Genomic DNA, 16,157 nt, shown 5'->3' with positions numbered 1-16,157 from the left:
GTGCGCTAGAAAGGTACACGGAGGTATAGGGAGGGAAAGCAGAAAAAAATGTTGTCGGGATGGCCACGTCGTTCGAAATGAGGCAATAGCGTCTTGTTTTTTATTTATTTTTTTATTTCTTTTCACTTTTGGGAATGTAATGTAGTGGCCCTGAGGGCCGATACTTTTGTTTCTTTCTCTCTCATTTTTTTCTTTTTTCCAAGGTTTTTCCCTTATTCTCTGTTCTGTTCAGTCTTCACACATGTACCCACCGAAAGGATGAAAACACGATCGAAAGAGAAGACGAAGAAGAAGAAGGAAAATGTACGTCTCTTTGCCCAAGTGCTCCACCCCCTCTGGCGCTAGAAGGCGAAACGTTCTGAAATGGGGGAGGAGCTTGTGGAAATAAACAGCTGAGAGAGGAAACTCAAGTCCGAAAAGAAAGGAAGGCCAGTTGTGGCCCAGCTGACGACCAGTCGAGTTGCCATCGTCGCTGACCTGTCCGCGCTCGCACGGCAATCGAAACACAATCAGTGGATTGTAACCGCAATCGGGATTATTGTGATTTTCAATTGACGCATATTGAACGGGTAATTAGTTGCAAGTGTAAAGATCCCCGTACCATAATTTAAAAAAAAAAAAAAAAAAAAAATCAACATTCAACTGTGAAGAAGCGTGCGGTTTGGATTTCTTCTTTGGTCATTGCCAAATATGGTCGTGTTGTCTGTCGTTCTTCTTTCTCGTGCCGTGCGTGTCCTCCATTTCGACCTGCTGAAAAACTGTTGATTCGTTCGTTCGTCCACCACGCCTCGTTTGTGTTTTGAAATTTGAATTGATCGTCAAAGAAAAAGAAAGATCAAAGCAAAATGAAGGAGCAAACGGAGATGACGGTGACGTCATTTGCTCTCCTTTTTTTGGCACTGTCCTCCGTGTTGGCTTTCAACGTGGACATCCCCAGTGCGCTAACTCATCGCGGACCAGCCGGATCCTATTTCGGATTCAGTGTTGACTTGCACAAGGATCGAGGAGTCAACTGGTAATTGCCTTTTTTTGTTTGTTTGTTCTTTTGTCCGATTGCTATTCGAATGCGTTAGGGCGAATAACGGCACACAGGAATGAACAATGAACCGAGTTCAATTCGGTGGAGTGAGGAAAAAGGCAGCCACAGAAGTTTCGTCAGTTGGTAACTGACAGTTTCATTCACGGCTTCGTTTGCCTTTCTCTCCCCCTCTCTTGCCACGTCGTTTGACTCTCGCTCGCTGTTTTAAAAATAACTTTTTTTTCAGCCGCGTTCGTTGCTCGTCTGCAGCAGCACAAGCTCAAAAGTCGAGACAGAAAGTTCGTTTTCTCGCTATCTGTTTCTCTTTTTCTTGATACCTAAACATTTTTTTGGTGTGACCGACCAAGAATGCAAATGGGGAAAAATGTTATCGTCGAAATGATTTCTTTTGTCTTTCCAGTTTTTTTGCTTGTGATCTATTTGAATAGTTGAAGGCTACACGTGCCTGTCTCTTTTCTTCAAATTTGTCATTTCTTTTGAAAAATCGGAACATGGGTCGCTCATAACTTTGAAATAGTTTCATACAAAAAAATTGAATTCTGCATACGAAAATAAAGGACAGTGTTGCGTATATATTTAGCCTAACGTGCCCCTCCCCCTGGTTTTTCCCATGGTTTTGTAGCTTTTTTTTTTTTTTTTTTTTTTTTTTTTTTTTTTTCGATTTCCATTTCATTCAACTGCATTTAAAAGACATGGGCCACCATGAACTTTGTAGCTTGGGAAATAGAAAAAAACAAACAAACAAACTTTGAACTGTTAATGATATTCAGCCGAGAGTTTCTAGTTGAAAAGAGACGACATTTTATGTCTCGCCCACGTTTCCTCATGCAAATGGTAGTTTTAAAAAAAGATGCATGTTCAAATGAAAGTCATCCAACACAACCAGATGTTTGGCCCATCTCCGTCTCTCTTTTTATAGGGGTAAAAGTGTAGGTTAAGATGGGGGGGAGGGACTGGAAAAAAGGGAAAACTGACCCGAGGACTGGACATGCAAGTCAAATGTCTTGCTGGACAAACGGTTTTTTTTTTTTTTTTTTCTGGAGATGTGTGGGCGAAGAGTTTGAAATGCAACGTGATGGTCGTCACATGTTGGCCACCCTACACCGCGTCCTACACTGAAAACAAAACAAGCAGGGATGTTAGTCAAATTGAAATTCTCTTTGTAAAGCCAGGCATTTAAAAAAAAATCAGTTTCGTTCAAATGCTTTCAAAAACATTCGGCAAGAGTTTGTCCATAGCGATTTGATTCAATTCATTTGGTAAGCAATTGCATTGAAACTGCCTTTTCGTTTGGCTGCGCTTTCATTCAAAAGGGAAAACGGCGTTTGTTCCAGGGAATGGAGATCAAAATCAGGGACTGCAGGGTGGTCCTTCATTATTTTTAGGAAATATTTTCCCCCCACATTGAAATGGAATAGGAAAATTGATTTGAGAGCCTATTCTTTTCGTTTAAAAAAACGAATTGTTGTCGAGAAAACGACGAGCTATAATTCATAGAAACGTAATAATATATAGCCTATGCACCGTTTTTATGATGTTCCACCACTCTTTTGTGTAGTGGGCAAAGAGGAGAAAGAGATAAAAATAACAACAGAATTCGGGTTTCCTTCGACTTGCCAACGTTAGAGTCGATCATGATGATAAGACATTCTCAACAACTGATTATTTATTCTACTCAAGTGCCAGTTCCCTTCAAATATGGTTTCGTTTCTCAGTTGTAGGGGGAAATTTGCCCTTTTTGTCAGTTTTCAACATCAATAAAGGCATGGGTTAAATAGTTAAACAAAAATACATCATTCCTTCTCGGCCTTTTTTTTTTTTTCGAAATGATCGTGAATGCACTTTTTTTGTTCATCCCTTTATCCGAATCATCCTCTCCTTTGTTCTTTTTTCACGCAATGACCTATCTGGAAATCTGTTGGCTAACAGCAGGTGATTTTAAGAAAAATATCCAGGAGCGCTTTGCGTTGGTCTTTTGTTTTTTGTTTTTTTTTTCCTTCCTCAATTGCCACTGGTCCTTTGACGTAATGAATGGCTTGATTGGATCTTTGTTTCATTGTCCTCTTCGTGATTTTATCGCATTACGTCTGTCCTCTTTTTTTTTCGTGACCCGAATGCAGCCGACATGGAATAGCGATGATGATGAGGTGCGCGCGTGAACGTCATTTGCATAGCAGACGGGCCTTTGAGTGGCAGGGCGTGGTCCTTACGTTTTTCGCTTTGAAAGGCAACAAAAAAAAAAAAAAATAGTCGATTGTCTAAACGTTTGATTTCATTTCACATCACGCGCCTCGCTTTTCCTCTATGTGACCGACACACGGGGTTTAAAAAAATGAGAAAAAAAAAGGTGTGGCGTTGCCAAGTAAACGAAGAGAGATGAATCAAACATGGACGCTAAGGGCGGGTATTCACAAAAGTCCGAGAAACGGGAAGGTGGCGCATTTAAACTGGAAGTAAAATATTGAGAAAAATTAAGAACATTTGATTCGCTCAAATAAAAGAATATTAGCACATGAAACGCGTTAGTCCCGCGTGAGCGCCGTCCATCTCTTAATGTTCATCTATTGTTCAAAAGGGCGTAGATACATCCCCTTCTGTTATTTAGTCCATTCCAATGAATCATGCAACTTTCTCCCGTCCGTGTTCGCTTATTCACGACATATTTGCGTCTCACCGTCTGCCATGCCATGTTGCCAAGTGGCGCTGTGACCCAGTCATTGAACCTCTGCAAATAACCAAAATTTCTGGTCTGGTAAACACGAATGATCAAGGCGGAATCGAAACTGGAAGGCGGACGTGAATGGACCGAAAGATGAGTCAACAGAGTGCCTGTGTTATTTATTCGTAATTGACGCCAGACAATGTGCTCACCGATTTCACACGATGGCCGGTCAAAAGGAACAAATGCCATTTTTCATTTCCACTTTGTTTATTTCGTTAAAAGCCTTTTTTTTCCCCTTTGTTATAATTTCAAAGAAGAGTTTTAGCTTTGCGTGTGTGTAGCTCGTCCAAACTCGAAAAAGATGTGTGGGAAAAAAGAAACACATCGGCAACGGCGCGCCGTGTGGAGGCGGAGCGCGACAAACGACGTGACCGAGGCGCCGGCCCGTTTGTTTATTTATTTATTTATTATAATTATTTTTTTCTTTTTGTGGGGCGGTGGTCGAGCGGTGCTTTGTTGCTACTCGACGTAACGATTTTTCACTTCAAACGATGACGCTGATGGCACTTGGCCATTTTTTCTCATCTCGTCCGACGTTCTTTGCCTGAGGCATATTTTTTAATTGAACCAACGGCCCATGGACGCTGTTGGCTTAAAGAATCAGGTAGAGGTTGAAATTAATGAAGGGGTGAAGGAAATTAGGATATTCAAAAAAACAAAGAAAAAGGAATAAAAAGGGCGTGGGAATGTTGATGGGTCACGTCAAAGGTCATGTTATTCACATATTACATTCTATCGACAGTATTTGTTTATCGAACAAAAAACATTTTTATTTCAATTTTACTTCTTAGAAGGGTTTATGCAAATATTGCACATTTTTCTTTTGCTTCTCTGTTGGGGGTAAAACGAATGTCATTCGAACGTTTATTGAAATGTGGCAACATGTCACGTGCCAATCAGACGTCACCTGTCTCAAATGTCATGAAACGTTTGCCTACCATTTTTGTACTATAATATTAGATTGATTCTTTTGATCAACTGTTGCTTTACAAAGATTTCATCTGGACGTATAGAAAAGAAAATGGCTGTCTCCCTCTCAGATGGAAATGTTGAGATAAATGTTCACGTCAAAGCAAAGTGTGGAGAACTAACAAGGGCGTATATTGAGATCCTAGTCTAGGGCACCGTACCAAACGATGGCCATTAGATTTTGTTTTTCGATTACCAGTGGTGGACTTCCAACTCACGTATTTATCACTTTCACAGTTTCGAGACATATGCGTTTATTTTATTCTCTTTTTGGATGGGCGGAGAGAGGGGAGCTTTCGTTGTTTTTCGAAGGTAACTGATTGTGTTGTGTGATATCGTCCCACCCGGTCTCGTTCGTGCCGAGATGACATTCGTCTTAACATCCACGCCCAACTTGTTCTTTTTCCAACTAATCTGTTTTTGGGTTTATTTTTTTCTTTCCTATTCTATTGAGTTTGTTGTAGAACTCCATCAGATCACGTTGTGGCTATTTGCTCATTGACTTCAGAAAAAACAAATTTCGTCTGTCTTGCATTGCTCGTCTTGTTGGTATTATTTTGATGAACGAACGAAACAACTGGATCAAGTTGACTTTCACATAGATGATGAAAGTCAACAAACGTGAAAGACGATGCCTTCGTTTCTCATGCGAGTCACATGTTTACATTAAGACAGTTATTCAGTTGATAAGTCGTGCGTGTCTATGATAGAAATCACCATGCAAATGGGAATGGCTTTGAACGAATTGGAAGCTACTCACGACCGAAGCTACTTGACATGTCAGATATTTTAGACTTGATTTCGAAGTGAAACTTGTTTCCATGGAAAAAATCAACGTATAGTTACATGTCAATGAAAAAAATTTAAGTTATCTAGTGTCTAATCATTTTTTGAAAGAGGACGTAGCCCGGTCATGATGGGATTAGATGTCCTCTAGTTTGTAAGGAGCCAGAGCCATCTATGGGTTTCCCGCAAATCCTTAGATTGACAGCCCTTCTACACGAACGAAGCCTTTCCCCTTACAACTATACAATATATGTGTATATTTTTTAAATAAATAAATAATAAAGTGTGTTTACTTCATTTGGAAACGAGCCATGTAGGTTAGATTCTCTTAGGTGGGCCAATTGTTTTCGGGTTGGGCCTCGTGGCTGTGCCAGCCGCACCCAATTTTTCCGTTCACGAGGTTGCGATGTCCATTCTTTTCACGAAAACTATGCTAACATAATGAAAAATAAGCGTGGTAGCAGCAGAGAACAATAGGTGTGGTGGTGTAATGGTAAATCGAACTCGATTTGGCTATCCTTCGCCCTTTACGTTGAACGCCATCTGTTGTCCGATTCTAACCGCAATGACGTCAATGCAACCCTTAATAAGGTGCTACCAATAAGCGCCGTTATGTTCTTCTAATCACGGTGAAATGGAAACGTGGCCATCGTGCAGAGCAACGTATGAACGAGACAACTCTACCCACATTGTATTTCTTGATTTAAAAAAAAAGTGTAAAAACGATTGGGCGGTCACATTGACTGGCGTTGCTTAGACCGGGACCAAGTAAAACCGCAGAAATTCATAGCTCACGAATAAAAAAGGGAAGCGAGACCGCATCCGGAGACAATCCAAGTGAAAAAAGAAATACTAATTAGAGTTCTCGACTACCTGTGTTATTCCAATCATTTCATCAGCTCTGAATGAGTTTTAGTCCATTTTGAAAATTGCAGTTGTGTTTTATTGTCTTTTATCAAGTGATTTTCCGTTCCTTTTTTTGCTGCAATTATAGAATTACATTTTTCTATTACATTTTGTTTAAAAAAATTACCATAATGTTATTCGTCGTTGTCTATCAGGATGACATTGCATTTCTTGCCACATTGCAGCAATGAAGCTGTTGAAATTTCAATATTTAAATCAGCCTATTTGATTCCCCAAGGAGAGAAACGTTCAAGGACTTTTTAGTTGGGAAACATGTTTTGATGATTTTCCTTACCCCTTCTCTTGTTTTGCGTCGTTTATGGTGACTAATTTAAATTTTCCAAGGACACACAAAAAACGAGGGAAAAGAAACAAAGGTTTTCAATGCAGAATCTTGTCTAAACAAGTCCAGAATGTTCTCAGTATCTCACAGTGTCGATTGGATTTAGGTTGTTGGTTGGAGCTCCAACTGCACAGACGGAACAGCCGGGCGTCTCACGTGGTGGATCCGTTTTCCGTTGCAGTACTGAAATTCCAGACCAATGTCAACCCATTCCGTTTGACGTTACAGGTGAAGATATTAATTCATTGTAGATATTCTTTTATAACTGATTTCCCCATTTGATTGTAGGCAACAATAATGGATCGGGTCAACAAATTGATCAAAAATCAGATCAGTGGTTTGGTGCAACTGTTCGAAGTTCGGGACCTAATGGTCCAGTTTTGGTGAGTCTCTTTTATTTTAAAGAAGGAAACGTTTCTTTTTAACAAATTTGCACGACAGGCGTGCGCCCCTCGTTACGTCTGGTTTTCAAACAGCTACAAGCGTCGCGAACCAGTCGGTACCTGCTTCGTCGCCCGTGAATCGTTCCGCGAATTCTCCGAATATTCGCCATGCAGAACCTGTAAGTTTTTCTTCTTTGTTTGATTCATGTCTACGTATATAAATGTATTTGTCTCGTTAGCTTCTTGGGGTTATCATCGTCAAGGGTCGTGTCAAGCCGGTCTCGGAGCCACCATTTCACCGGTAAGATAACTCATTTCAAATGATTGATTATTTTTTTTGAAGAATTTGACGGAATTTGAATAGAGAAATTTTTCTCATCGATCTTGTTGCCTGTTGACGCATATCTCAAGAGTAGAAAGTACCGAACAAAGTACACGATTTCTTTTGTTCATCCACCCCTTTGTTTCAATGTCGTTCGACAAGAAAACTATGACGTTGTTATCCTTTACGAAGAAACAACCGCCCATTTGTAAAAGGAATTCTTACCAACTGTAGTTATCGGCTCGTCTCTGCATTTGCATCTCTTAAAAATTGTTGTACCGAATCTTCTTTTTTGGTAGCTTTCATTTGTTTAAATCCTTCAATTCTCTTAATTCGATAGGACGGCCTTCGTGTGTTCATCGGCGCCGTCGGCAGCTGGTACTGGCAGGGTAAGTTCATTTCATAGTCACCCTTTAGGTCATCGTAGACTATTTTAGAGTTAAAATGAAAACCATCGATTAGAGTACATACAAATGTAGATTGAATTGTAAAAGATTATTCTAGATCCCTTCAATTTCTCAAGCCAATGTTACCCTTTTCCCTGTCGACAAAGGATGACGAACGGACCCACTGAGCTCACCGTGTTTGTACCTGTCGTTATTTAACTTGCCAATATGTAGAGCCTTGTGCAAATGCTCGTCACGCCCTTTGAATGCTGTGTGACGAACATGTTTGAATGGCCACTTGCCGAAGGCTGGTTCTAATTCTCACGACAATATCACCCCAGTCTTGGTAGAGAGTGTTTTATCGTCTTTAAGCTTTTGACGGCACAGGAAGTCACACCTTTACCCCTTTGCCACAAATGTCTTGTTCCTCCCATCCAGCTTACTTTGGCGTTGAATCAATTAGTCAGTGATCCCTCATTGAAAATTCCCACACAAAAAAAAACAAAACCATTTGAATGTTTCTGTGCACTTAAAAAAGAAGAAATGAAATGACCTTTCACCGTGTTACCATCATGTCCATATCACACACAGGTCAGCTGTACTCGATCAATACCACAAATCCGGCCGTCAGATCACCTGTCTTTCGTACATTTGTCACAGGTAAAACATTGACGAACAAACTCCGTACGCAACCTATCCAAATCGCAATTTTAAAACACGGATCAATCATAACAACTACAACGTGATTCTAACCCAATGGCTATTTTAGATGAGGTACCTTTACGTGGGATTCAAATTTCCTCGGTTTTGTTGGTGGTGTGTCTTTGTCCTGGATTTTTCGTGTTATTCAAGATCCATTAGAACAAATTTAGTTGACAGATGTCAACCCAACCTGAAATGGTTTTTCAGGGTCCCATTAACAATCCCCTTATTGAAGACGATCTTTTCAGCTTAATTTACTGGACGCCACATTTTGTTTTCTTAATGCTGTTTTCATTGATGATGCTTGTTTGGTTGTGATTTTGTATAACATTATGATCACTCGGAACTCCCATTATTCCACATGACTCCATTCCTGGTTTTACCTTTTTGCAATCCACAGCAGATTATTCATCCATCCCTGGTATATAACTATACTCGATGCTTCAGCTTTAAATTGATTTGCTTGCTTCAACCTAATTCGCAATAGGATATTTACCTTGTTCTGAACTCTGGCTTTTAAAAAATGATGGCTTTTTAATTGGTTATCAATTGATATTGAATAATGATGGGTCCTTACAGAAATTGTGGAATTCCTGCAAAATTGGTGTGTGGTAGCTTGTTGGACGGTGAAATTTTCCTATTATTTTTAGTTATCCATTTCTCCATCTCTGGTTCTTTCATTGTCTAGAAATAATGAATTTTTATTGGCTTTTCTATTCGCTGACGTTTTCTCTCGCTTTTCATCTCAATTTTGTTTACAATGAATGTTTTTCTAGGTGTTAGTTTTGGGATTCCTTAAAATTTTCCTCTGATTTCAATATCTAATTTTTGACACTTTGATTTGCAGGTCAACTGTTTTCTCAAGGCCTTTTTTCGCGACTGGACGTTCTATCAACGACAGAGGGATCAGCAGCGGAAGATGACAGTTACCTTGGCTATTCTTCAGCTGTTGGAGATTTAGATGACGATGGTCGAACAGACGTCGCTGTCGGTATGCCCCGCGGTGCTAATTTAACTGGAAAGGTGAATTCATTGTATTTCAAACTCTACAAAGAAACTAACGACTTTGTTTATAATAGGTCGTCTTGTTGTCTTCGAATTTGACCAATATCGCCAATATTACGGGCCAACAACTAGGCGCTTATTTTGGCTATTGCGTGGCCGTGACGGATGTCAACAACGACGGACTTCAGGACGTCATTGTCGGTGCTCCTCTGTACTCGAATTATGCCAACACTGAAGGCAAATACGAAATGGGACGAGTACACGTTTATTATCAGGCCACCCGATTGCGACACTCGTTCCGGCGTAGCGACGTCCTCGACGGTGGTGAAGTGTCCAAAGCCAGATTCGGATTGGCCGTTTCCTCTTTGGGCGACATCAATTTGGATGGATTCAACGACATTGCCGTCGGAGCGCCTTATGACGGACCTGAGGAAAGAGGTGCAGTCTACATTTATCACGGATCAAGTAAAGGCATCCGTACGAAGGCCACTCAAGTGGTGTACGCTGAAGAAGTTTCGTCCGAACTGAGCACATTCGGCTTCTCACTGGCCGGCGGGATGGATTTGGATGGAAACGAATATCCCGATATCCTGGCCGGTGCATACAATTCTGATCGCGTTATTTTTCTACGTTCACGTCCAGTCGTCTACCTCAACACAGTCGATATCAGCTACGATGTCGAGTCGAAGCAAATTGATTTAGAGAATAAGAATTGCTCGCTTTTGGAGGGAACTGCCGTCGCTTGCGTCCCGTTGACGCTTTGCTTTGAATTTAGCGGCCGAGGAGTTAATAATCGAGAAGAAGTGATGGTCCAGCTCATTCTTGATTCTAAATCGCCCAAGAATCCTCGCTTACATTTCCTTTCAGAAGAGAACAAATCATCTTTGAATGAGACCTATCAGCTGGTTAAAGGCCAGAGGGCGTGTCGTACCTACATGGTGTACGTCCGGCCCTTAATCCGGGACAAACTGACTCCCATCGAGTCTGAGGTTCGTTATAGTCTGCGAGAAGTGTCTGCCGATTCGAGGAGAACTGGAGGTCAACGAACGAGACGTTCGTTGCCGCCCGTCTTGGGTGCGGAAGCGCCGTCCAAAACGGACGTGATCGTCATTCAAAAGAATTGCGGTCCCGACAATATTTGCATACCAGACATGCAAGTCACGTACAAGGGGAACATGGACAAATACATTTTGGGCTCTGACAAGAAATTGGAAATCGAAGTGACTGTGTTGAACGCTGCCGAAGACGCTTTTGAAGCTGCCGTCTACCTGACGTTGCCAGATGAGGTGAAATTTGTTCGAGTTGATCGAGTGGAGGAAGGTGCCCCTCCTGTTTTGTGCTCATCGCCGTCGGATGAATCGGGCCAGCCTGTCTTGCGATGTGAAATTGGCAATCCGCTGGCGGCATTCCGCACGTCCGTCTTTACAATTGTCCTTCAACCAAGCGCCCGATTGGCTCGTGAAAACGCGGCTGCTGCCATCGCTGTTGGCCAGAAAGCCAAATCATCCCTGGAATTCATCCTGGAGGTGAACAGCACCAATCCGGAAGATCCCAGTCAGCTGTTTGATAATCGAGCTGAAATTTCGTTGCCTATCCGAGTCGAAACGGACCTATCCATCAGAGGGTAAATTTTGAATTTAATTATTTTGAATTAATTCATTTATTTTAATTGAATTTGAGCAGGATTTCCGATCCGGAAGTGGTTCGATTTAATTTATCGGCCTTTGCGAGCTCTTCAGTTCAGGTAAAGAGTCACGAGAATCAAGTCGGTCCGCAAGTGATTCACATTTACGAGCTGGGCAACCGAGGACCGTCGGACATCCTTAAGGCGAACGTCTACATCCTGTGGCCCACAAAAACGCTATCGGGCAAAGATTTGCTCTACCTGGTCGACAGGCCATTTGTCGATGGACCTGCCAGTTGTCAATTGATGGAACAGTTTAATCCATTGGCCCTTAAACTGGAAAGCGAGAGATTGAGCAGTTCATCCAGCGCGAGTGGCTCTGGTAGCCAAAGAAGCTCTTCGTCCAGTAGCAGCTCATCTTCTTATTCTTCTAGTAGTTCATCTAGTAGTTCATCTGGATCTGGAAGTGGCATTAGTAAATCAAGCAAAACGACGTATTCTTCCAGCAGCAGCGGCTCTGGTGCTGGCGCTAATGTTATTTCTTCATCTTCGTCATCAACGACATCTGTTGACGGAAAACCGAAAACAAGTTCGACTTCTTCATCGTGGAATAGGACGTCAACTGTGACCCGTTATGGTCCCGATGGGTCTGTTGTATCCACCATTAGCACTCACAATAGTGGCGCTGGTGCTCCTGTACAAGTTATTCCTGGACAAATTTTTGACGAAGAAGAGGATTACGATTACGATGAAGAATTGGATCAAGAATCTACTCAGGGAAGGAGGAGACGCCAAGTGCCGATGAATTGGCAACACAGCAACATTAAGAAAAACCGCGTTCGCAACCGACGACAAAACCAACCCAAGGAATTAGAAAGAGAATTGAACTGCGGAGCGACTCAGTGTACCGTCATTAAATGCTCAGCTGGTCCCATTACCAGCAACAACCACGTTGTGTTCAAATTGCGCGCCAGAATATGGGCGCAAACCATCTCCGAGGTAAAAGCTGAGTTTTATTAATGTGAAGTCTGAATCGATTTATATGTTTCTGATTGAATTGAACAGATTGACTGGGAAGATTTAGTTATTTCGTCGAAAATGGTGGTGGATATCAACGAACTGCCGTACGGCATCGATCCCGATTACCTTCCCCTGCGCTCAGCCACTGTGACTACTACCCTCGATCAGCTGGATCGGGAACGAGAGGCCAGAGCCATCCCGTGGTGGATTATTGTACTGGCTGCAGTGGCCGGAGTTTTGCTCCTCCTGCTTCTCATCTTTGTTCTTTGGAAGGTAAAATTACATTTTTTATTTCTTCCAAGTTCGTTCGGTGTTAGAATTAAATTTAGCATATAAACAAATAACGTAAATCTGTTATTGCGATCCGTACGATCTTTTATTTTGCAAAAACGATAAATTTAGTTTATAAAAGTAATACTTGACCACGACGTGATTCGAACACGCAACCTTCTGATCTGGAGTCAGACGCGCTACCATTGCGCCACGCAGTCATATGTGGATTGTTATTTAAACTCGACTATCTTTACGAATACTGATAAGTGCAAACTAAGCATGACGATAAGAAACCTTGTCTGTACAAAGATTAAAACGCTTTTGTTAATATCATTTTACCCTTCGTTTTTGCCCCCGTCTAATAGATGGGCTTCTTTAAGCGGAGTCGACCGGATAAAGATGAATGCGAGCAGGAGCCACTCAAATCGGAGAACGGACATTTACAGAGGGACGAAGCTCTTTAAAAGACATCAAAAATTGTGCTCGTCTACGGGAAATTGTGAAAAACTCGAGTGCTAACTGAATTGATCAACACACAATAGGACTGTACACAATGTATAGGACTATGAATAGAGCTCTGCTGCTATTTTGAGACAAGAAATCTCGACAGTAAGACGGGGAAAAAATGACGTGTCCATCTAATTTCTATTCTTTTGGTTATCCATTACCCATTGTTTCACGATTTGACTTGTTTGTTGGGATGTGCATTGTTAAGACGACCGTACAGCCTATGTATATCTTTTACACTGTAGGGCTAAGTAATTCGTCCAAACTTTCGTCTAATCTTTGAATTGTGTGGTGTGTGTTTATAATAGTTGTCATGAATCATCGGCTAGCTTATACCAATTAAGATTGTGTGGCGCGTACTTGCGTTAATGGATGCAATTGCGGTCACTTGATCGCAATGAATGAAAGCACAAGACGTGAGGATTACTTAGCTTTTTATTTTTATTTTTTTGCAGTAATGCTCAAACAGATTAACGAACAAAATTTATTCAACTCCTTCACCGTCTTTCTCAAAACTTTTTAAAAATTTGGGTCGCTATTCGGGAGCTTTTCATTTGGCAACTGAAGGCTATCACTTGATTGAAGTGATAGACGTCGTTCGTTAACAAACCAAAAGATGTCACCCTGTTCGATGTTGCAAAATATCGTCCACGATGAATAAGTTTAAAGATATTTTCCATTTGCTATAATCATTGTTTAATTATTAATCCTGTGACCCCTTCTGTTAACCATCTCCATCATTGTATTTTCACTCATGATTCGACTGCCTTCGCCTGCCAAAGCAAACGCGTTCACATTTATCAAATTTTTTTTTGTTTTCGCTGCTGTTTGCTTCGGTTGTTGTGCTATTCTTACATTTGTTTTTATCCAACTTGTTCTGCTGACTGGCTTTTGTTCAGTGTCGTCGTACCTCATATGGGTCGATGTTTTCTCACTTAACGCATCACCGACGATAAAAAGCCTTTTCGCAAAATGTCATCACTTAAAATCTGAAAGATAACCATCTATGTATGCCAACAGCCAATCAATTGTACAAAACAAGGCAAAACATAATTATTTTTAACATTGTTTATGACTGTGACACCCATCACATTCTACTTAAACTAATCTCAATCGAAAATTGACTTTGTTAGACTCTAAGCGACCCTAATGAGGTGTGTTGGATGATTTGCTAAAGCCATTTGGTAACAGAGGGACAATGATTGCAATTTCTATTGGATTTTGATTCCCTCAACTAATGAGTAATATATTGAAATGACAATCTAACGGCCTTACAAAGTGACACGGCGTTTCACGTTGGAGCCGTTTGGCTGTGTGTGCCTAAACTTTTAGAGACTTAAAATAATGAACTTTGTGTGTTACACTATCATGTTAAAAAGACGACTAAAAACGATGGTCATTTATATGTAATAGCGCTCGCTGGACTGATGATCTGCTGCTGGCTGTACATTGTTTATTTCTTCTCAACCCCGCCATCTCTTTTTTTTCATGTGAACATTGTCATCACAGAGAACAATAAAAACTAACTAGTCCTCGTGAGTTGTTTTGCTTATTTTCTTGTCTGTCAGTTGACTTATACAGCACACCGTCTAGGACAAAGTATCGAATTGCAAATGTTATACGTGTAGGTGTGTCAATGTGTAGCATAAAGCCCGAGTAACACGCAGCTTAGAAACCTTTCAACCGTCCGCCATATTGGGCCATTGCAAAACGTCAGGAATCTTACCGAAGCTGGAGATGCATTTGAACGATTATCCTGATGCCCAATCGTTAATAATAACATAAGGCAAGATCGGCTACGCCTCATTGAGAATGCAGCCAATGTTTTCTATCGTATGGACTGGCAAACAACAACGTGACTTGCCATAAGACTCGTTGCTTCTGACGTGAATGGACTGGCATTTCTTTCTTCGTTTATTATGCCGCATACAAATTGATGCACAGCAGCATGTGATTTAGTACATGGAAACAAAAACCAAGGTTGCACATAGTTTTTTGAAAGATCAGGTTGAAAGGAAAACTTTCAAGTTTTTTTTTCCCAAAGGTTTATGCAACTCTAGAACTATAGGCATTCTTTGAGCTTACTTGTGCACGTAGTAGTTTTGACACAAATGTCAAATTTGAATCACATGCTGATGATTCGTATGGCCTATATGATGTAAACTGGTGCGATCTCGTTTGTCGTGTAAAATCGAACAGCCAAAACGAGTACGTCGTACCAGATTCTACAACACTTGACAAACTGCGTATGCAAGCCATAATATGACCAAAAGAAGACGGACGGACGATGAGAAAACAAAAAAAAAAAAAACGGGTCTATTTAGAAATGAACCGGTTGCAATCAACCATTCTCCCAGTTTCCGCAGAAAAAAAGGGCCAACCATTCGACATGAACAGCCAACTTTTTTCAAAAGCAGGTACACACAACGTAGATGCTGTTTGTCTATGGCGTCACACATCATTTTGTTTTTGTATTCCTGCCCGTCTTACACGTATTGAAGAAAAGCAGCTTTCTCCAGCAAGAGGCTGATCCTGCGCACAAACAGACGAGTTCGGGACACGGGCGGTTTTCACGTCACGCGCTCTCTCGTCCGTTGCAGCCGATTATTGCTTCGACTACCTTTTTTTCAATAGTCAAGTGAAGAGGTACGTCAAGTGCGGACGCAGCCCATTTTTTCCTATTGCCTTTCACTGTGGTCTTTTTTTTTTTTTCATTGCGATTGTCTCCTATCATTTGCACCACATAATCACGTGATTTTGAACGTTGATCGTTGTGTTGGTAATTGAATTACAAAGAGACAAAACATGTCATCGGAAGAGTTAAGTTCTATTGTGCATCGATTATTTGCGGTGGCGTATTCGTTAACCGTCTGCCTTGCCATCATGGTCAGCGTTAGTTCAGGTGTGGTGACTGATTATTGGAAAGGCACCATCGATGGATGCATTCTCTACGCAGACATTTACCAGCCGGATGTAGTCAACCAACACAACGGACGTCAGCCAAAGATCCCCGTTAAAAACAGCTCTTGGGTCATGACCGGCTCCGATTTGTCCGTCTGCAATTACACGACATTCACGCCCGTTTTTTTCATATTCATCGGCATGATGTGCATCAGTTATCACCTGAGGCATCTCTTTTGCAAGCATTGCTGGAGGGCAGAAGAATCAGA

At 41.3% G+C, this 16,157-nt stretch overlaps 1 protein-coding gene and 1 non-coding gene across 3 annotated transcripts; one reads left to right on the top strand and one right to left on the bottom strand.

Annotated features, from left to right (window-relative positions):
* Positions 1 to 448: 448 nt before the first annotated feature.
* Positions 449 to 14,526, top strand: LOC130690999 (integrin alpha-PS2-like). 2 transcript variants are annotated; one of them, XM_057513895.2, is made up of 12 exons: positions 449 to 1,015; positions 6,872 to 6,993; positions 7,054 to 7,148; positions 7,207 to 7,327; positions 7,388 to 7,449; positions 7,811 to 7,859; positions 8,448 to 8,516; positions 9,406 to 9,581; positions 9,638 to 11,187; positions 11,247 to 12,186; positions 12,253 to 12,480; positions 12,846 to 14,526. In XM_057513895.2, exons 1-12 carry the CDS (start codon positions 846 to 848, stop codon positions 12,942 to 12,944), a joined length of 3,681 nt encoding a protein of 1,226 aa, XP_057369878.1. In that variant the 5' UTR covers positions 449 to 845; the 3' UTR covers positions 12,945 to 14,526. The 2 variants fall into 2 exon arrangements, with proteins under 2 accessions (XP_057369878.1, XP_059353477.1); XM_059497494.1 differs by lacking the exon at positions 8,448 to 8,516.
* Trnaw-cca (transfer RNA tryptophan (anticodon CCA)) lies at positions 12,627 to 12,698 on the bottom strand. The gene has a single exon. It is a non-coding gene; the product is annotated as a tRNA-Trp (tRNA).
* Positions 14,527 to 16,157: the final 1,631 nt, after the last annotated feature.

The sequence above is a fragment of the Daphnia carinata genome, chromosome 1 (genome assembly GCF_022539665.2).
Source record: "Daphnia carinata strain CSIRO-1 chromosome 1, CSIRO_AGI_Dcar_HiC_V3, whole genome shotgun sequence".
NCBI lineage: Eukaryota > Metazoa > Arthropoda > Branchiopoda > Diplostraca > Daphniidae > Daphnia > Daphnia carinata.
The sequence above is the reverse complement of the archived record's forward strand: the minus strand, read 5'-3'. Positions and strand labels throughout refer to the sequence as shown.